Source organism: Brachyistius frenatus, unplaced genomic scaffold (genome assembly GCF_029030835.1).
Source record: "Brachyistius frenatus isolate BFR_SWC_R1_liver_20210118 unplaced genomic scaffold, ASM2903083v1 Contig_19, whole genome shotgun sequence".
Taxonomy (NCBI): Eukaryota; Metazoa; Chordata; class Actinopteri; family Embiotocidae; genus Brachyistius; species Brachyistius frenatus.
In genome coordinates this window covers 4,749,178-4,769,872 of record NW_027210618.1, presented here as the reverse complement: position 1 = coordinate 4,769,872, position 20,695 = coordinate 4,749,178, and the positions used below count along the sequence as shown (strand labels likewise).

Here is a 20,695-nt window from a genome sequence, read left to right as displayed (position 1 = left end):
AAATATGGTGTCTGGTGTGACATTCCCGGGGTGACTGGATGAAAGCATACTGGGCATGCTCGAGAGAGCACCAGAGACTTTTCCTGATAGGCCGGCTAATTTCCAGAATAGCCCAATGCTAACTTGAATGTAGATAAAATGATTCAATCAGGGATCTCTGCTCAACTTCCAAAATGTTATTAAACGGATCATATTCTGATAGTGAAACGAGTCAAGTTACAGCAGAGCCTATGACTGTATCTCATGTCGACGGTGTTTCTGTAATTACTCCCGCTGACAGAAAAGTACAATCAATGTTTTTACACTGTGACTCACAGTTATCACCTGAGCTCTGCAGAGCTTTAGACCACAGCACAGCTAATTAATGACTAGCTGATGAACATGGTGGAACATGTCGTATCTAACAAGCCAATATTTCCCCTTGCAGTTAGTGCAGCCCTTTTCCCATCTTCTACAAGGAGAATGGATATTGGAGGAGGGCAGAAACACATCCGTGCTAATGTTGCTCTGCATGTCCTCAATCTGTAAACATGCAATAGTTTCTTCAAAAGTTTAAAAAAGTGAGTTGGATATTTCTGTGTCGTGCCAAACAATAAGTTACTGGATCAGTAAGGCAGAGCTGGATGTTTAACATGTTAATGAAACATGAAGAGGTTTAGCTTGTTAATATGCTGTGTTGTTATTACAGCTTAGGCATGAACTGAAAGTCTATAATGGTAATAAACAGTCTCTGCTGCTGGCACGAGGCCACTTGTCGGCGGTCGTTAATGACCCTTGTCGTCTTTCTTCCCCCTGTCCTCTCCACCAGCCTTCAGAGCGACAGATCGTGGTCGGCATTTGTGCCATGATGAAGAAGTCCAAGTCCAAGCCCATGACTCAGATCCTGGAGCGCCTTTGTAAGTTTGACTACATAGATGTAGTCATCTTTCTTGAGGAGGTGATCCTGGAGGAACCTGTGGAGAAGTGGCCTCTTTGTGACTGCCTCATCTCTTTTCACTCCAAAGGTAATGTGTTCAGTCATTAAGAGCATCCTGTTTGGGGGAAATAGTGACATTAAAGCACCCATATCGGATACTTTTCTATTGTTTTATTTGCAGTCTTCTCAACATCTTCTTTCTTAAGTTTCTCTCTGCAACACTACCAAGTACAGGCCGTTGTGTGTCAGCGTCTTTAAGGAACATTAATATCAGTAACCCTCTCTTCTGATTGGCTGCCTCTTTCCTGACTGACACACATAGAGGCCATTACTTCAGTATTGTGATTTGCTAGCTCCACGATGGAATGAGCCCTCTGGGTTCTCTTCCCCATAAAAGGCCGGACAGTGGGCTGAGCTGAGGGCAGACATATGACATAAGTGTGAGTTTGTGACATCACAAACTTCCAGAAAACCAAACGGTTCAGTTGCTAAATGCTGGCTATGTGTGTTTTTTTGTGAACTGAGCATTTTGGTTGTATTTACAGTAAAGAACACCTGCTGTATAATCAAAAAAGAAATGGAAATCTAAATTTATACAATACGGGATAGGAAATGTGGCCTGCTATTTTAATGCTTTAGAAAGGATTGTTGCCTTACAAACTTCCCCTTCAGTCCACACTGTATGTGGCGTCACTGCGCAGGTATGTTCTTACCTGGTTTGCATTGGATTTGGAGTGTTAATGTTTCTAAGTATAAACAAAGTGCCTATATGTTTTCCTATTTACTCATAAAAAGATGAAAAAAGTGTTTATGGTCTCCCTTCATAACAAATAAATAACCTCTGAAACTGGGGAAAAAGAAGATAAAATCCATAGAACAGTGCAGTAGTATTAAAAAAATGAATTATTAAGAAACTAAGTTCTTTGATATCATAGTGTTGTTTTGAAATTATTTAGTTTGAGATATGACAAACATTAAATTAAGCTGAAATGAGCAAAATGCTTCCCTTTTGCAGTCACCAGTTAATCTCGACACTAAATGGGTATCTGTACTGCAAAACAGGAATAACAGTTCTCTTGAGAAATCTGAGTACATAAAAAAAAAAAAACCTCCTACTAAATTTTCTGGAGCTTGCCAGGTTGTCAGGCTGAAAGGAACCAGTACCAGTTCATGGGACTCTTAGGCAACAAGGATAACTGGTATTGGAAAATATCCATGTATGGCTTGCAATGACTTTTACTGCCAGGCTACCATGTGTGTTTTACAAAAACATTCCCAGACGAATACGGTCAATGCACTTCTCTGTACATGTCCTCTATTTGATGAAGGCAACACACATATTTACGTTTATAGCATGAAGAGCTCAAACATTAGTCTCACTTTAGGTTTTTATCATTGATGGTGAAGCAACATTCCTAAACTATTTATGTATTTTTTACTCTGTCTCAGCGCCATCTGTGTGTGTCAGTCAAAATAGTTTGTCACACAGGAAAACTTTTTTCATTCTGTTTTTAATTAAGTGTTAAGTGTTGGTCAAGACGTGGTAATATTGTATATGAATGTAACCGGTATTTAGCTAACTATTCGAGAAAACTAAACAGGCTCCCCCTCACATGGTGCTCAAAGTTAGAATAAATCTAAAGTGGGAATGACGAGAGACTTGTTCCATGAATTTTCTGTTGAGGAAGTTTGTGGAGGTGTGACTTCTTTCAAACAGGCATTATCATTCATCATTTACTGTACCTGCTGGGAGACCTAATACAATCCCTTACACCTGGTAAAATCCCTTAGAAATTATTAAAGACCCTGGGTAGGTCAATATTTTATCCACCAATATATCAGGGGAAAATAAACAGTGCATTTATCAAGGTTTGTCACCTCTATGTTTCTACCAGACTCCAAACTCTGCTTTGTTCATCATGTAGACTCTTGCAGCAAGTTTTTCTGCTCTGGAGATAAATGGGGTAAAAAAATAATACAACCAAACAAACTTCCAATAATTACTCATCATGCTGAACTGAATAGAGGCTCAGTCACAGTTGTGTATCCAACCAGAAATTTACCAACTTGAAAATCATTATTACTTTACCTTTTTGTAAATGCTGATTGAGCTTGGATTAATGCACAAACATGGGCTAATAGACTTCTTATTTTTCAGGCTTTCCTCTGGACAAAGCTGTGGAATATGCCAAGCTCAGGAACCCACTGCTCATCAATGATCTCAACATGCAGTATTTCATTCAGGACAGGTACAGTTTGAGCACGTGGAGGTGGACACAAACAACGAGTATGACAAGGCTTAGTAACCAACAGAAGTAACCAAAGCCATCGGTGGGATGCTTTTTTTGCCGGCTTAAAAGTATAAAACTTGATCTGTAGAATCCAAAGAGATTACCAGTACTGCTACAACTATCCGGGCACCTCTCAGTCACATGATTCTTGTCATCAATGTTATTGTTACTTTCGAACTCAATGATTTAACAAATCTGTTTTCTAAAAATCATTAAAATGAAAAGAAATCTAGCTGCTATTTTTCTACCCCTCCTGTATCTTTTTTTTGAATTTCACTGTTTTCCCAACAAGAGTTTTCATGTCATTTAAACCTCGGGATGACCTCATTCTAGCAGTGGTTACCTTCACTGTCTTTGTCTTCCCAAAAAGAAATGTTATTCACCGAATTCCCTCATCTAACCAATGTGTTTTCACTTAATTTCAAGTAATTATGCTATTTTTTTCTTCCGAATCAGAGGAGCAAGCAAACACGTGATGAAAATGTCATTATTTCTATTTTCACCTGGCTTATATATCATATTATACATCGTATTCCCATGTAACTGTCCAACACATGCACTAGAACTTCACACATTACATAAATTCACTCTGGCTTTAGATGTTATTTTATAACGGTGTCTGATTCCATGTCAGGAGGGAAGTGTATCGGATCCTTCAGGAAGAGGGCATCGACCTACCTCGTTATGCCGTGTTGAACCGAGACCCTGACAATCCTGAAGGTCAGTGGAGACTTTGTTCTTTGTGATAAACGTTATTTGACGAAATAAACTAAAACAAAGCCGTCATATGTCAGAGAATATTAGCGTACGAACATCAGTAACCTAATAATGTTTTAATACTTCTCAACACAACTAGAAATTGTAGTTGAATTTTACAAACCCTTTGCCAGCTGTAAGTAAAACTGCATGTAGCTGAGTTTATTTGTCCAACACTGTTTATTTGTTTATTTGTCTTCTGTTTTTGACATCTAGTAATCAAATAGTCAGTGGTTGAAATCCCAGATGATCAGGGAGGAATTGATTTGACTGTACATTCACTCACAGTGTAAACTTGCGTGCGTTATTCCCTCGTCCGTAGTATCACTGTTGCTTTTTGACCTTGTTGATTTGTCTCGTCCTGTACAGAGTGTAACCTGGTGGAGGGGGAGGACCATGTTGAGGTGAACGGGGAGGTGTTCCCAAAACCCTTTGTGGAGAAGCCCGTGTGTGCTGAGGACCACAACGTCTACATCTATTACCCAACATCTGCTGGTGGAGGCAGCCAGAGACTCTTCAGAAAGGTAACAGGAAAATACGTCACTGTTCAAGACCTTCATTCAGAGATCCTTCAAACGAGGAAGATCATCTAAACTTTCAAATTATGATAATTAACGCGCTTGATATGTTAAAGATTTACTGTCCCTACATGAATTATACATGAATCCCTACGTGAATTATATGGTGATATGATGTGTTCCACTTGAGTTTTTTTGTATTTTTGCATTATTCAGTCACTTACAAAGAGTTACTCACTGACGGGTTGTAGAGGTACTGCAGGGTTATGGGATGGTCAAAAAGTACGGTGTAATATCAGTGATCTGAAATACTATCAGGAAACTGAATATATGTTGTAAAGGTTGGCTGTTGAGGTCAAACAACCTAAATGCCTGTGTGCTGTTAATTAATCTGTCTCTATGCTATAGATCGGAAGTCGTAGCAGCGTGTACTCTCCAGAAAGCAGCGTACGAAAGACTGGATCCTACATCTATGAGGAGTTCATGCCAACAGATGGTACCGACGTGAAGGTACTGTGGATGTCGACTTGGCTTTTGTGGCTGCAGTGACTCATACTGGTGAATCCTGTAGTTTCAGTATCATCTGCTCTGAGATGTTTTCCTGTGTTGGATTCTGGACATCTCAGGTTTACACGGTGGGCCCAGACTATGCCCATGCTGAGGCCAGGAAGTCTCCAGCGCTGGATGGGAAGGTAGAGAGGGACAGTGAGGGGAAGGAGATCCGTTACCCCGTCATGCTGACCGCCATGGAGAAGCTGGTGGCCCGTAAGGTCTGCCTGGCCTTCAAGGTAAACTGGAATCACTTAAGCATGCAAGAAAACAATGAAAATGCAATTTGTCAAAAAAACCTCTACTGACCTTCTTTCTGTGCTGTAACTCATTTGTGGCGAACTTAATGTTGCATCAGCTTGTGTTTAGCTGGACAAGACAGGAAGACCTTGTGCTGTCAGCATTTTATATAAGGTAGAAAATACCTTGAAGCTAGTTACTGTTAAACACAAACAGTTGTGGAGCCTCCAAATGTGGACACAAACTAGAGTCTGAAATGTAACTCATGTTCTCACACAAATGTAGTTGTTGAATGGAAGCGGCTAGAAGCAGTTTTTCTCCTGAAACCTATTACCATGAAAATTACTCACATCACACTCATCAACAAAACAGGAAACAAACAGGAGCCGGTTCCATTAACACTTTCAGTTTGTTATGGATAAATGAATAAAACACTGGACACTCAACAAATAAATGAACATAACTGAAACATGAAGCACAAAAAAAAAAAAAATATCAATTACTCATTACTCCTTTATGTTGTAAGTGCAGCTAAATATGACTATTTTGGGTATTATACAGTTTTTCCAAAGGCAAGTTGTTTATGAGATAAAAATGATGAGCCAAATGGGAAATGTTCTCTATCAAGAAATATGAAATTAAAATGCAATTTAAAAAAAAAATAATCCTGGTTTAATCTTTGAAGTTGTGTTTTAGTGTGTTTTTTGCTCAGCACGGCATATAATAACAGTTTTAATGCAGTGGTTCAGTTTACGTTAACTCTCTTTTGTGTGTGATTTTTAGCAAACAGTATGTGGGTTCGACCTGCTCAGAGCTAATGGCCATTCCTTCGTCTGTGACGTGAACGGATTCAGCTTCGTTAAAAACTCCATGAAATACTACGACGACTGTGCCAAAGTCCTCGGGTAGGTGACATTACTTTACACTCAACTGTAACTTTACTGAGGCAGAAATTCAATTTGAGACAGCAAGAACAGAAAAGACATGAACAGATGCAGTTTGTAGGAAATATAATGAAGGTAACAGCCAATCCAAAGCAGGAAACACAAATATCTGTGAATGTAAAAGGCTCAGATTTGTGACAAACATTCTCATGTCTTCCAAGAACTGCTCTTTAGTTATCCTCCTTTTTTCTTCTTTTTTTTCCAATGCTACCAGACATCTCTGGATTCTCTCTCTGTAGCTTTAAAGCAAATATTGCCTTCAAGCTGTCATATTTTAATGAATCCAGAGCTGTGGACAGCTTTGGGAGTCGTGTTTTACACATTGACACTGTAAGAGGAAATGTAGTGACGGACGCCAGCGTTCAGGTTGCAAAGCCCTCTCAGCGGCTCAACTGAATTTTTTCATGGAGCAAAACAGAAATGAGCAAGCAGAAATTCAACAGAAATATTTTTTGGTTGCTCTATAACAACGTTAAACATTGAATCAAAACGCTGAAATACAACTGGCACAAGGAGGACCTTCTGGAATGAACGACACGTTTACATTCACTTTGTATTTGGCCTTTTTCTTCCGTGATATTTATTTAAATGTGCCAGTGCACTTTTTTTACGCGTGTTATTGCTTTTCTCTGCCTCCCCAGGAACATGGTGATGAGGGAGTTAGCCCCCCAGTTCCACATCCCGTGGTCCATCCCCATGGAAGCTGAAGACATCCCCATCGTCCCGACAACCTCTGGAACCATGTACGTACTAAAAAACTAAATGTAGCCTGATTGAGTTCAGCGTACCGAGACAACCTGTGAAATATGTTGGCGAGGAGATTATCGTGCAGATGATTTGACTTGGTACCGTGCTGCATATCTTTGTAAACGCTGTCTTCAAAATCAGAGGGTTATTGATTTTAAGAGAATAATCAAATGAGGTCTTCAATGTTTCTTTATAACAAACTGATAATCAGGAAATAGTTTTGACCTAAATGTTGCAAGGAAAATCATAACACAATGCTGTTTAATGGTAAAATGTACAACGTGTGATTTATTTACTAAACAACAATTACCAAATAATAATTTAATAAACACATCTGTTTTTAACGCAGATTTTTAAAAGGACACTCATTACAGAAAAAAATCCTGCGACAAATAAAGTCACGGTAAAACAGCGTCACACATTGACACGGTGTAACTCGGGATCATTGTGCCACTGACCTCCTCCCAGACTCAGTCTCCGCGCAGTCTGAAGTCTCATCTGTCCTGGTGGTGTCAGTGACACTCGATGATGAGCAGTGCTGGTTCAGCTCTCAGTGCAGGTTTTCTAGTGTGTGACGGTCAAATAACATTTTTGCCGCATTTTAATCTTGCCCTGTCACTTCCTCTAATTTCCTCAGGATGGAGCTGCGCTGTGTTATTGCCATCATCCGACATGGAGATCGCACACCGAAGCAAAAGATGAAAATGGAGGTCCGACATCCTCTGTAAGTCTCTTGGATTCGACCTTGAGATGTGTCTCCTATTAATACAACAATTCAACTAAATATTCAGTTTGTTGTCAAACAGTTGTCTATAATTTACCTCATCATACATAATACTGAGTCAGAAACAGGATGTTAAAGACATTCAGACGAGGGCAAAGTTATTTTCCACAGACTGAAGTTCTCACAATTGAAATACTAAAGGACTTCAATGTACCCACCCACCCTGCTTTCTATTTACAACAGCTTGTGTTTAGTCAATCTTATCACAGAAAACAAACAATAGTACAAATGTTTTATACATTTACATTTCTCTATAAGCTGCCCTCCTGTATTGATGCTCACTTACATTTTAATGGCATACAATCAGAAGCACTTCAACATGTCGCCATGCTTTTCATTTGAAAGCTATTTCCTTCACTCACTGTAACTGTTTCCTGATCATGCTGTGTTGCTCTGTTTATTTTGAGCAGATTCTTTGAATTGTTTGAGAAGTACGGCGGCTACAAGACAGGAAAGCTAAAGCTGAAAAAGCCCAAACAGCTGCAGGTGAGTGAGACTGAGTCTAACCTCCTTCTTCTCACGCTCACTCCCCGTCTTCATGTTTATGTTTGTTTTTCTGCAGATTATAACAGAATCCTTTTTAACAATAATGAAGGGTTCTTTTAGGCAGGAAGCAGAAATGTTCCCATGTATTAAGCTTTTTTTTAATTATTATGGATCACACACCATTATTGTTTTGCTGTCTAAATATTTATACTCTGCTGTCTAAATCCTCTCACACACACTGCATTCATCCTATCACTCTATCAGGTTTTTATGAAAACATGTTTGAAGCTGTCCTCTTCACTGCCAGCACTTGTTGTTCTCTGAAGTCCTACAAGTCTGTGATGTTCAGTCAGGACATTTGCAAACTGTACGTTTACTCTGGATAATTTAAACACAGAATATAGAAAATGTAAAGATAAGAACTGAATCAAAGTTATCCGACACTCGCTGCAAGGCAGCGTCAATGGCAACGCAGGTGTCTTTGCCAGTTTTGAATGGAGGCAGTTTTCATTTTCCCATCATCAGCAGCAGTGTTGTTCAAACAGCACATGTACTTGCGCTCATCTGAGCACCCGTGGGCGTGTTGGTCTTAAAATGAGGTGTGGTTAGGTGCATTGTAGATCAATTTCCATCTTGAGGGAGCAGAAAGCAAGTGAACAACTGAAACCTGTTCTTTAGCCAGTGGGGCAGTATCTTCCTGTGATGTTGACGGAGCCTTATTAAAACAGTGATATGCACCCACTGGACCTACGTAGGTGCACAATGCATGCACACTCTGCTTGTTTGACACCCAAGGACATGCAAATGTGCGAAAGTTTATACAAAAATAATGATTACAATGTTACAGATTATTAATGTGGAAAATAAATGTGCTCTATCTGCACATGTGAAGATCTGTTTCTACTGCAGAGAAGCGCTCTTCCAACTAGTTGGCAAAGTCGCCATTAAAGTAGCATTCTGCTAAGGTGCAAGTGCACTAATGGAATGGGACGTGACATTCTGATTGGTTTATATCATATTACACCAAAAATACGCCAATGAGACCAAGTACAACCCCTTTGAGCCATGCACCTGCATCTGCATCCCCCGTTAAACAAGCAAAAGTGGATCTGGACACACACTAAATGCAATTGTGCCATGCACTTTTGATCTTAAAATGTAGCCCTCCGTGTTTCCAGGAAGTGCTGGATATCGCTCGCCTGCTGCTGGTTGAACTGGTCCAGCATAACGACTGTGAGATCGAGGAGAAGAAATCCAAACTGGAGCAACTCAAGACTGTCCTGGAAATGTGAGTGACATTGCACATCGAATGCACAAACAAAAACCCACACAGCATCAGTCATCACCTTCCTGTTTCCTGCCATCATCATCATTCATCAGCAGATTCTGCAGCATCTGCGATTCGCGACGCAAAATTAGTTTCATCTTTCAACACCTCGCCAGGGTCCAGTCATCTCTCTCGTACTCACAACCACACACATTTTCACCATGAAAACGCTCCCTTCCCTCTTGTCCTGTCTTTAACTGCTTTGTCTTTTCTTCCCTCCTCTATCCCTCTTTTCTCCTGCCCACCCATCCTTCCTTGTTTCTCTCCCAAAGGGAATCCAGCTTGAATGACACTCAGTACGCACCCTGTCCCTTCTCACTTTAAAGGATGAGGTTTCACCACCCTCCTTTCTTTTAGTCAACCTGAACTGTATGTACAAAATATCAGGAATGACACGGACCCACCAGGTAAATCAAAGTAAAAACTGGGATTCTACCAATTTGAATTGTAGCTGAAGGGGTGTAAAGAGTTTAGAGAAGATGGTTCAGTCATGGCTTGTGTAAGATTAGACATTTAAGTTAATATGGAAGTTATTCCTCATGTTTTGTACACCGTCGGTATCATTTCCATTGAAATCACTTCATTTTTAGTCATTAACACTAGACAAATACACAGTCAAATGTATTTGATGATTTCACTGTGTTTCTCTGTGTCTGTGTGATAGTGTGTGCTGTGATATTTTGTGTGCATGCGGTCTTCACCACATATCAGCTGGACGCTACATCTCCGGATGTCTTCCTCCCTCCTGCCGGTCATCTGCATTGACGCTCATTTTAGTCATTTGCTGGTGCTGCTCTTTGTACAGGCTTGGAGCACATTTAATAAAATCATTTAGAAGTTAGATTTAGAAGTTAATTACATTTACAGGGAATGTACAGGAGAAAAACATCTGAAGTGAATTGAAGAGAATGGATTTACTAAAATATGAACCATGGAGGAAAGCTGAGTAAAAGTAATCCAGTAAAAGATACGTAGTTTGTTGCTCTATTTCCAGCTTGTTTACCACACCAACAGCTGGCACACAACCATGATATCCCTGGAACACATTTCTGCATCTACAGCTCTGAGTTTAATTTCCTGCAACTCTGACTGCTTTCCCCTCCTCATTCCTTGTCGGCGTCTTTAGACCTATTTAGATCCTAATCCACTGAGCCCCGCTTGTTAGATTTTTATATGTGGGCTTCTCACACCTGCTCCAATTCTCTGGCTCTTGGCCTCAGTTATTTATCCCGGTTCGGGGTGCCATCATGATGAGGTTCTTTGAGGCGTCTGCTCAGCTGCCTGTCCTATTAGAGAACACTATGCGGTTATTAGTCTGCAGGATGTGCCAAATAGTTAATACAGCTTAGCTGGCCGGGCAAGTGGAAGCACCTGATATGTGTTTGTTTTATCTTTCTCACTTGTGCTCACACACACGTACACAATTACACACTAAAACCATACCTGGAGTTCCATTGGAGCCAATGATCTTGAAATGTGTAACTCCAAAATACCTGCAGAGTGACTCAATTATCATTAAACCAACTGCTAATACTGCCACTTAGATGTGTGTATGATTATCGTGTCAGAGTTGAACGAGTTGGTGCCTTGTTCATTTCTTCTTGTAAGCTTGTGACGTAATGAACATGGAGTCAGGTGTGTGTTTGGTGTTAAACGTTCAAACTAAATTCTTGAAGACGGGATAAACTCTGTTAGTCTGGATGTGTGCATATCAAACTTTGTTGTGTCTGCTTGACGTGTGTGTGCTTGTATGTGTGCACGTGTGTGTGTGTGTGTGTGTGTGTGTGTGTGTGTGTGTGTGTGTGTGTGTGTGTGTGTGTGTGTGTGTGTGTGTGTGTGTGCTTGCGCGTGCGTGCGTGTGTTCTTCCCCACCAGGTATGGTCATTTCTCAGGTATCAACAGGAAAGTCCAGCTAACCTACCTGCGTAACGGCCAACCCAAAGCCTCCAGTGAAGAAGAAGGTACACACACACACACACACACACACACACACACACACACACACACACACACACACACACACACACACACACACACACACACACACACACACACACACACACACACACACACACACACACACACACACACACACACACACACACACACACACACACACACACACACACACACACACACACACACAAAGAATCAGTGTGTTTATTTGCAGCAGCTCTGTTTAAGCTGTGGGTGTGTTTGTTGTGTGAACTGGGTCACAAAGACAAGTTCAATGTGAACATATGACACAAAACATGAAAGGTTACTGCAAGTTTGAAATAGTGTTATTCATTTAGATCTCATTACATTTTGAATCATAACATCTAAGTATGAAGAGTGTGCTGTACTATGAAGTGACAGCCTGCAAAGAAAAATAAGAAAAAAAGAAGGAAAACTTCAAACAAACAAGCAGAAGGAGACATGAATCTTTTGGGAAACAACCCTGGTGTTTTAAATTTACATCACAAAGAGAGGCTACTGTCCATCCTCACGGATTGAGATGCTGCTCATGTAATCATCGGCCTGATTCCAACCCGGCCCCTTCAATATCCTACTCCTCCAGGGAGTGTAACTCTGTGTGCAGTCACTCTCGCAGCCGTGGATGATCTCTTCAGGGAGGGTATAAATTCACCGGCAAGCTTTTGGACGACCTCGCCTTTCTCTTGACGGAAACAGGAAATTTGCTCACCGAGTATAATAAAGAAATATATTGTAATGAAATAAATGTTTATCGAAAAATTATTTTTGCACTTATAAAGATGTCAGTACATGGGCAATGACACACTCATTAACTTCATGACATAAGCTTGCGAAAGCAAAATTATTAACTGAACTAAAGAAAACTCACCTCCACAGCTCTTTGGCCTCATTTCTGTTTTTGTTGAAAATGTTTTTGTTTGCCATATTTAATATGATTAGACTGTTTTTTTTTTTTTTTTTTTTTTCTCACAGTACAAAAAAATTTGTACAAAACAGACAATCAAGCCAAAAACATACAATAAACTCATTCACCATTTTTTCAGGTACACAACAGCATGTTTGTTCTAAAGTACAACACAACCTTTAATTCTGTCAGTTTCTGTATGCGAGGCATCTTACTTTTGTGGAAATAAATGCACAGAGCTCACATTTCCAGATATGTGGCATTTCATCCTGGAATCTAAAACGCTGCTGAGCTTCTCTGGGACTGGGACTTGTTAGCCTGCATCGATGCAGACTCGGTGTTGGAGCGCTTTATAATCCATTCCCACTTAAGAACAGTTGGTTTGCAGTGACACTTAATGTAGTGGACCGTCCACGTGAACATATAAACGTAGTGAGAGTGTGTGAAGGGGCCGGATTGGATTTCGGGTAAATAATCTGCTGTTGGGTCGTCTTCCAAGTCCACGTGAAGTAGCAGAGTGAAACTTTAAGAAAAAAAAAAAGAAGCAAAACCTTCCAGAAATAAATCTGCAGTCACCAGTGAATCAGAAAATATTGTGTTCTTGGGACATTTTCACCTTTACCTTTGTTAGAGAGGACAGTGTCAAGATGGACAAGAAATGAGGGAAGACAGATGGGGTTTGACTTTTTAATCTTTTTTTGTCAGATTGAAGAATTTCCGTGACCCATAAACACTGCAGTTAACAAACTAACAGGCAACTAAAAATCTGTCCTTGACAGCTTCCTTCAGAAAAGCTTGGTAATTAATGAAATAATTACAACAGCGTGAGATTGAAGTTTTTGTTAAGATACTATTGATATGTAAGACAATGGTAACGGGGGACTTGGTGCTGCTGTTTTTCCAGACTACAAGAAGGACGGTCCGTCTCTGCTGCTGGTGCTGAAGTGGGGCGGAGAGCTGACGCCTGCAGGCCGCGTTCAGGCTGAGGAGCTGGGCAGGGCCTTCCGCTGCATGTACCCTGGAGGTCAAGGTACCAATCAGACACGCACGCACGCACGCACGCACACACACACACACACACACACACACACACACACACACACACACACACACACACACACACACACACACACACACACACACACACACACACACACACACACACACACACACACTCTCTCTCTCTCTCTTTTGCCTGTAGATGCACTTACAAAGGATTCCTGCCACTTTTACTTTGCTGTCAATTAAAATCTTCAACGTTTGATGCACGTTTTTTGCCTCTGAGAAAACGTTGCAGTGAAAAAAACCAGCTTTTTTTCGCGTGAACAATTTATTGAAATCCTATATATTTACAGGTTTCTCTGAAATTGATGGATCTGACTTTTTTGTGTGAAGTTTACACATCACAATTCTTACACTGCCATAGATGTTCACAAATGTCCGCGCATTTCTTCGTCCATTTCTTCTTAACCGTCAAGAGGACAACTGATTATCGTACAGTCCAGCCAGTCCTCCCACCTTTCTTTGCACATGTTTATTTCCAGCCCTCCTCTTTAGTTTCTGAAAACAGCCCCATATGCTGTGTCCACAATGCGTAGCCTGAACACAGTGTTTCAATGAAGGTCGAGGTGGAGGAGAACTTTAGACTTGACAAGCCAGATTTCCAGGCTCTCTGTTGCCTCAGTTGTTGTTCATAGATGTTACAATCAATTGACACATTTAAAAAGGTGCCTGCTCAGTGCTCAGATTAAAGTTTGAAAACTCTTATCTGCGGATGAAGGCCATGTGGTCTGCATCACAATCAGCAAGGAAGACCTTGCGTTAAGATTGTATTGTCAACACTGGCTTTGACATTGAGATGGTTGCTGCTTTTTATTGTCAAAGATTAGACAAACATGCAGAGCGACAGCTGGACTGGAGATTAACAGTAGCAGGACAGAAGTAAGAGGCAAAGGACACAAATAGAAAGTCCGATCTGTGGCCATTTTATAAATTACACCCGTGAAATCTAATGCGATCCAGTACAAAAAAAAAAAAAAAAAATTTCCCCTCGGGGATTAATAAAGTATATACCTACCTACCTACCTACATCCTCTCAACCATACGTTCTACCTTTACACCGATGGATAACGTCAGATTAAATATGTTGTGGCTGGAAATTTGAGGTTCTGATATTGAGGAAATCTAACACTAACAGGACTGCTGCCTGGTCTTTGCAGTATTTATTTCAAGCTATCAGTTTAAAAGAGTAACTACAACCACGGTGAAAAACCTGCTCTCACGGCTATCTAGAGGCTCCTACATGTTGTTCACAGTCTCGGCAGTGCAGCAGTCGGACGTGGACTCGAGTGCAGCCGAGCACCAAACCACGCCCATGCCGGGCATTGCTGGCTGTGCAGGAGACAGAAATGCATTTGTACGTTTCCTCTACTCAAAATGTAGCGTGGTGTCATGTTTTAAAAGATCTACACACAGCAGCTTTACGCTAACCCTCGTGATCAGACTCAAATACAATAAGAAGACAAACTCGCTAGTTACATGAAGGTTTCTCTCAACGTGATCTCCTGCAGAGCTTTTAACTGAACAATACATCAGTGTCATTCATTCAGTGCCTTTTTTTCAGCCTTTCTTCCTTAATGTTTCTTTTATCATTGCATGCAAAACACCTCCCAAAACGCACAAACAACCTGCAGCAGAACTGAAAGTAGATGCAGCGATTAGATCCAACCGGTCCCTTTGTTGCTTCTTTTTCATGAAAAGAAGGCGTTTTTTCTTCATCCCAGCTACTGTTTTTCATTCCTCTTTCTTCACCACAAGTTTTGTCTATTAACTCTGCTCTTCTTTTCTTACCTGTTGTTGCACTGTGTAAACTACTAGCCGGTAATCGCCGGTCCCTTGGCTGTGAGTCCCCTATTGACTTTGGTAAGAGAAGGGTTTCCTGGATATCACCGCTCTTCCACTTCTATCCCATTCTGCGCGTTTGATGCTCTCCATCCACTAACGTGCTCTGATCTTTCCACATCTCATGATTTTGGTTAATTTCACCCGGTCACCTAGTCCTGTTTGTCCTACATGCAGATTGCTGTGGATTGTTTGTGTCGTCGTTGATGTGTTGACGAGGTGATTGACCACAGCAAGCAATGTTTCGGTCACTTGCTGATACTGTACATACACATGCAGCCAAGGTGACTGCAGGTTTGGTGTTCTAGCCTAACGCCGATCATCTCACACTAATCCTACTGCATTGTTTTTTCACGAGTTCTTGAGATGTTGTTTGGTTGACACAATCCAGTCTATTTTTGCCTGGATTATAGTTTAGATCAGGGATAAGTCCCTAAAACATCCCATGTTTACAGGATAACATCAGGCTCCCCGGCTGGACACTAAAAAGAAATGCATGCAGCATCAGTGTGATTTGATCTGTAGCGTTAGTGTGCATCCACTTTCTACGACGACATTAATTGATGTATATTAAGCATGTTAAAAGACTTTTACTGTCTCTCTCCAAACAGTTAATCAAAAGAATTTGATTTCGAATGCAGGGGAGCTGTCTTCATTCACTTTTGGGGTTTACTCAACATTTATTCACTTCACTTTCACTTCATTTTATTTTGAGCTTAAAAAATAGCTTAAAACACACTATTAAAGTTCTTGTTTAAATGAAATGAGCCATGTCTAAATTTGACAGAGTATTTTGAGGACAATGTATTTGAACTGAAAGTGATGTTGCGCCTGCTCAGGTGCTGTATCTCTTGTGTGCCTAACGGAAATCCTTTGGTCCTTTTGGGTACAGTCAACACGTCTTTTTTTTTCTTCTCTTTTCTTTCAACGACCTCCCCGACTCAGCCACTTCTTAAAAGTTATTACACACAGTATATCTGTAACCAGGCCAGTTAACTGCGGTGCTCCACTCTGTGTACGATCCTTCAGGTGACTATGCTGGATTTCCCGGCTGTGGTCTGCTGCGCCTGCACAGCACTTACCGCCACGACCTGAAGATCTACGCCTCTGATGAAGGCAGGGTGCAGATGACGGCTGCTGCTTTTGCTAAGGTAACTCTGTCTGTCCCTCTACCTGGAAGACCAAACTTTGTGTTTATAAAATCAAGAACTTATTATTTATCTCGAGGGCAACATCTACAGCAGTATATATCCCTTTGAATGCATCAGATCCACTTGTTCTATATATTTCGGTGATGAATTAAAAACAAATATTGTAAATGAGTTCCAATAAAATGGTGTATAATTTCTTCTGCCACTTTTTTGACAATATGATTTAGATCAGCAATACTATGTTTGCTGTCTTTGCCACTGTCTTAATTTATACTCACACTGGAAGTTGTGTTACTGTCAGATGTTTTGCATACAGAAGTTTGCATATTGCAGTAAATCCTGTATGTGTATGGTGTTGTACGTGAGGTTTTGCTGTAGATGCATCTTGACAACCTGTCTTGTGTAACTTGAAAGTTGGCTTTAAACCAATCATGAGTGCTCAATCAAAACAAATGGTTGTTGTGATTAATTGTTCAGTCTTCTTTTCATTTCACCTCTGCAGAAAAGAACATAAATCGTAGTTTGACTAATTTTCCTAAATGCAAAAAGTAATTTTAGAAATTTTACACACTTGCAATTTGACCAAATGACTGATTTCAAGTGAGTTAATATTTTAAAAGGCAGGACATCAACTATTCAATTCAATTCAACTTTATTTATATAGCGTCAAATCACAACATAGGTTATTTCATGGCACTTAACACATTAACGTCCTTACAGCAAGACGTTACAATATTATACAGAGAAACCCAACAATTTGAAAGCCAACAAACCCAACTATAAGAAGAATTGACACACGGGGAAGGTTTGAGGTCCAAAACCCAAGTTCACTTCAGGAAACATGCTTCTTTCTGTCTTTGCTCCTGATATCTGATCATAACTTCACTTCACGTTTTGTGGTTTCTCTGCAGGGTCTGCTGGCTCTAGAAGGGGAGCTGACCCCGATTCTGGTTCAGATGGTGAAGAGTGCCAACATGAACGGACTGCTGGACAGCGACAGCGACTCTCTGACTGACTGCCAGCAGAAGGTGAAAGCCAGGCTGCACGAGATCATGCAGAAGAACCAGGAGTTCACACAGGACGACTATCAGAAGGTATTTGTCAAACATGGAGTCATGAAATGAACCTTCAAATGACTTCGTTTGATCAGATGTATGATGCAATGTTTTCAACAGTTGGACATGCTTTATAAGCCTTTATTGCAGAAAATGTTTTGCTTATCAAAAGAAATGTGGAAATATTGTCATGCAAAAGCTGCCCCTGCATGTGTTGGCAGATAAGTTTGTCCTGACTCGACTTCACTCCTAGGCTTGGTGTTATTTAAAACATGTTATCTCGTTCCTTGTGTTTCCATTGTGTCCCAGTTGGCCTCGACGGGGAGTCCATCGCTAGTGAACTCCATGAAGGTCATAGAGAATCCGGTCAAAACCTGTGATAAGGTGTACGCCCTCATCCAGAGCCTCACCTCACAGATCCGCAAGAGACTGGAGGACCCCAAGTCAGCAGGTAGTGTGAACCTGCGGTGCTAAATACATGTTTTAAGTTTTCATAAGGAAAAAAACCAACAAAAAAAAACACCTGCATTTGGAGACCAATTAAAAAAGTGAAAATGTTTTCCTCCTATTAATCTGCAGTCTTGTCTTTTGTCAGTATGAATGAAACACATGCAGAAAATGTTCCGTGTAGTATATGTTCAGACACAATAATCCGTGTTCCGGCTGTGCTGAAGCTGATGGGATTATTCATCCTGTGCTTTTGCTCAGACTTGCAGCTCTACCACAGCGAGACGTTGGAGCTGATGCTGCAGCGCTGGTCCAAGCTGGAGAGAGACTTCCGAACGAAGAACGGGCGCTACGACATCAGCAAGATCCCGGACATCTACGACTGCATCAAATACGACTCGCAGCACAACGCCTCGCTCGGCCTGGAGGACACGCTGGATTTGTTTCGACTGTCCCGCGCCCTCGCCGACTTAGTTATACCACAGGTCCAAGCAGAACCATGTCATTAATCTCTTTTCTCAAGCTCTGTCTAGTACAGTCACAGTTGTAGACAGAATTCTTCATGAATTTACTATAAGCCTTGTTTCCCAAATAGGAAAAGTGACAGTGTTAAATTATGTCAATCATCTAGAGGAGCCAAAAATGTTAACAAATGGGTCGGATTAGAGAAATGTACCAGAAGGCATTTTGCAGATCATTTTTGTTGTGGGTTTTACCACCACTGTGAGGCCCATTATTTTCCCTTTGATCTAAATACGTGTCAAAACTATAATGTTGCCTCACAAAAGGTGGTGGGAGTCAAAACACATGAAAAAGTAGGCCATGAAAACAGAATGAGCCCTGAAACAGTCATCGGCTAAAAGGGAAAAAAAAAAAGAAAAGTGAATTTTAGAAGTGTTGCAGCATAATTTGAGAAAGTCACAGAAAAGCCACAGAGTTTTATACACGGCTCTTCTTACATGAATGTGTCACTTACATCTGTGTTCACCCTGTGAGGCTGAGTGTGTGTGTCTGTGACACGTGTGTGTTCATGGCTCTTTCTTTTTCTCAACAGGAGTATGGCATCAGCAAAGCAGAGAAACTGGACATCGCTCAGGCTTACTGTGTTCCTTTGATGAAGAAAATCCAGCTGGACCTGCAGAGAACCCACGAGGACGAGGCCGTCAACAAGCTGCACCCCCTGTGAGAATACAGACCGCCACTGAAGCACGCAAACATGCTTTCATGTGCTTCACGAACACAGTATATCCAGCATGTGTTTTTGGAGGTTTATTACTGGTGCTCTGTTAACTGATAAGCTCTTCCGTCATTTCCTGTCCCCTGGTGTTCAGGTATTCTCGGGGTGTCATGTCTCCTGGTCGTCACGTCCGCACACGCCTCTACTTCACAAGCGAGAGCCACGTTCACTCTCTGCTCAGCATCTTCCGCTACGGAGGACTGCTGGATGTACGCACTGGGTGGCGGTGGTTATTGTTTGGGTATCTTCTGATGGTGGGACTAGATGAAGAACTATTTTACTGTTGCGCTATCTGCAACTGTAGACTTTCCAGAATAGAAACACTTTTAAACTTTTTAAAGGGGGAGTTTGTAAATCAATCAGCAGATGTGTACTTGAGTGCGATTAAAAAAAAAAAAAAACACTTACAAAAGCCCACTGAGGAATAATTTTAATTAGTGTTTTTATCAACAAGCCCAAAACATTTCTGTGATTTTTTTTTTTGTCCTGCACAATGTATTTACCGTAGTGAGAAGGAATTGGTGAAAATTCATCGTATTTCTTTATGATATAACAGGGCTATTCAAACCGTGGCACGTGGACCAAATTCAGACATGCTTATTTGGATACCGTTTCACTGTTTTTACCTTTAACAAATATGGGCATGGATCTGCTATAATGACCCTGTGTCTGCTTGGCCCAAACTGTTTCACTATGTTCATCTTTTATTTAAATTTAGAAAATGGATGTGCGTGAATCGTTAACTTCATGTACTAGTACAGTTATTAATAGTAAGTTATTTGTAGCCATTTGATATCCTGTGCAGCCCTCAAGGCCCCAGTGATCCTCCTATCTGGCCTTATTTTTCATGCATTTTGCATATAAGGAACATATCATATCAAAAATTTGAATAGTTTGATATTATTTTTCAGACATGTTAACCAGCCCTCGTAATAACTTATATCTCTAGTTGTATAGTATTAGACTGCTAATGTGTGTGTGTGTGTGTGTGTGTGTGTGTGTGTGTGTGTGTGTGTGTGTGTGTGTGTGTGTGTGTGTGTGTGTGTGTGTGTGTGTGTGTGTGTGTGTGTGTGTGTGTGTGTGTGTGTGTGTGCGCGCGTGTGCGTGTGTGTGTCGATCAGGAGGAGAGGGACCAGCAGTGGAAACAGGCTATGGACTACTTGAGTGCTGTGACTGAACTCAACTACATGACGCAGATCGTCATCATGCTGTATGAAGACAACAATAAGGTCGGCCTGCTGAGTGCAGCGTTATAGTGTAGGAGTCATCCGCATGGCTGCGGCTTCATCCACAGGTCTACAGATTCCTTTATGTGTGTGTGTGGTGAGCAGGACCCCTCCTCAGAGGAGCGTTTCCATGTGGAGCTTCACTTCAGTCCGGGAGTCAAAGGATGTGATGATGATGAAGAGAACGTGCCTCTTGGCTTCGGCTTCCGCCCGGCCTCCTCTGAGGTCTGTGAATATGT

The 20,695-nt window shown here is 41.1% G+C and overlaps 2 protein-coding genes across 5 annotated transcripts in view; one reads left to right on the top strand and one right to left on the bottom strand.

The window, feature by feature from the left end:
• Nucleotides 1-20,695, bottom strand: part of map1ab (microtubule-associated protein 1Ab) — a 229,689-nt gene that overhangs the window by 109,022 nt on the left and 99,972 nt on the right. The window lies entirely within an intron of this gene.
• ppip5k1b (diphosphoinositol pentakisphosphate kinase 1b) overlaps nt 1-20,695 on the top strand; it is a 48,988-nt gene that overhangs the window by 8,156 nt on the left and 20,137 nt on the right. For 3 of the 4 annotated variants that reach the window (XM_069695407.1, XM_069695406.1, XM_069695404.1), the window contains exons 3-23: nt 809-1,004; nt 3,075-3,165; nt 3,842-3,927; nt 4,333-4,487; nt 4,890-4,991; nt 5,108-5,269; nt 6,054-6,175; nt 6,856-6,957; nt 7,599-7,685; nt 8,156-8,231; nt 9,410-9,519; nt 11,434-11,519; nt 13,344-13,469; nt 16,370-16,491; nt 17,403-17,585; nt 17,856-17,997; nt 18,255-18,478; nt 19,048-19,175; nt 19,325-19,439; nt 20,352-20,459; nt 20,562-20,681. In XM_069695407.1, the coding sequence (XP_069551508.1) occupies nt 809-1,004; nt 3,075-3,165; nt 3,842-3,927; nt 4,333-4,487; nt 4,890-4,991; nt 5,108-5,269; nt 6,054-6,175; nt 6,856-6,957; nt 7,599-7,685; nt 8,156-8,231; nt 9,410-9,519; nt 11,434-11,519; nt 13,344-13,469; nt 16,370-16,491; nt 17,403-17,585; nt 17,856-17,997; nt 18,255-18,478; nt 19,048-19,175; nt 19,325-19,439; nt 20,352-20,459; nt 20,562-20,681 (2,643 nt within the window). Of the gene's footprint in view, nt 1-808; nt 1,005-3,074; nt 3,166-3,841; nt 3,928-4,332; nt 4,488-4,889; nt 4,992-5,107; nt 5,270-6,053; nt 6,176-6,855; nt 6,958-7,598; nt 7,686-8,155; nt 8,232-9,409; nt 9,520-9,830; nt 9,855-11,433; nt 11,520-13,343; nt 13,470-15,316; nt 15,362-16,369; nt 16,492-17,402; nt 17,586-17,855; nt 17,998-18,254; nt 18,479-19,047; nt 19,176-19,324; nt 19,440-20,351; nt 20,460-20,561; nt 20,682-20,695 lie in introns of all 4 variants that reach the window. The other variant, XM_069695403.1, reaches the window with a different exon arrangement.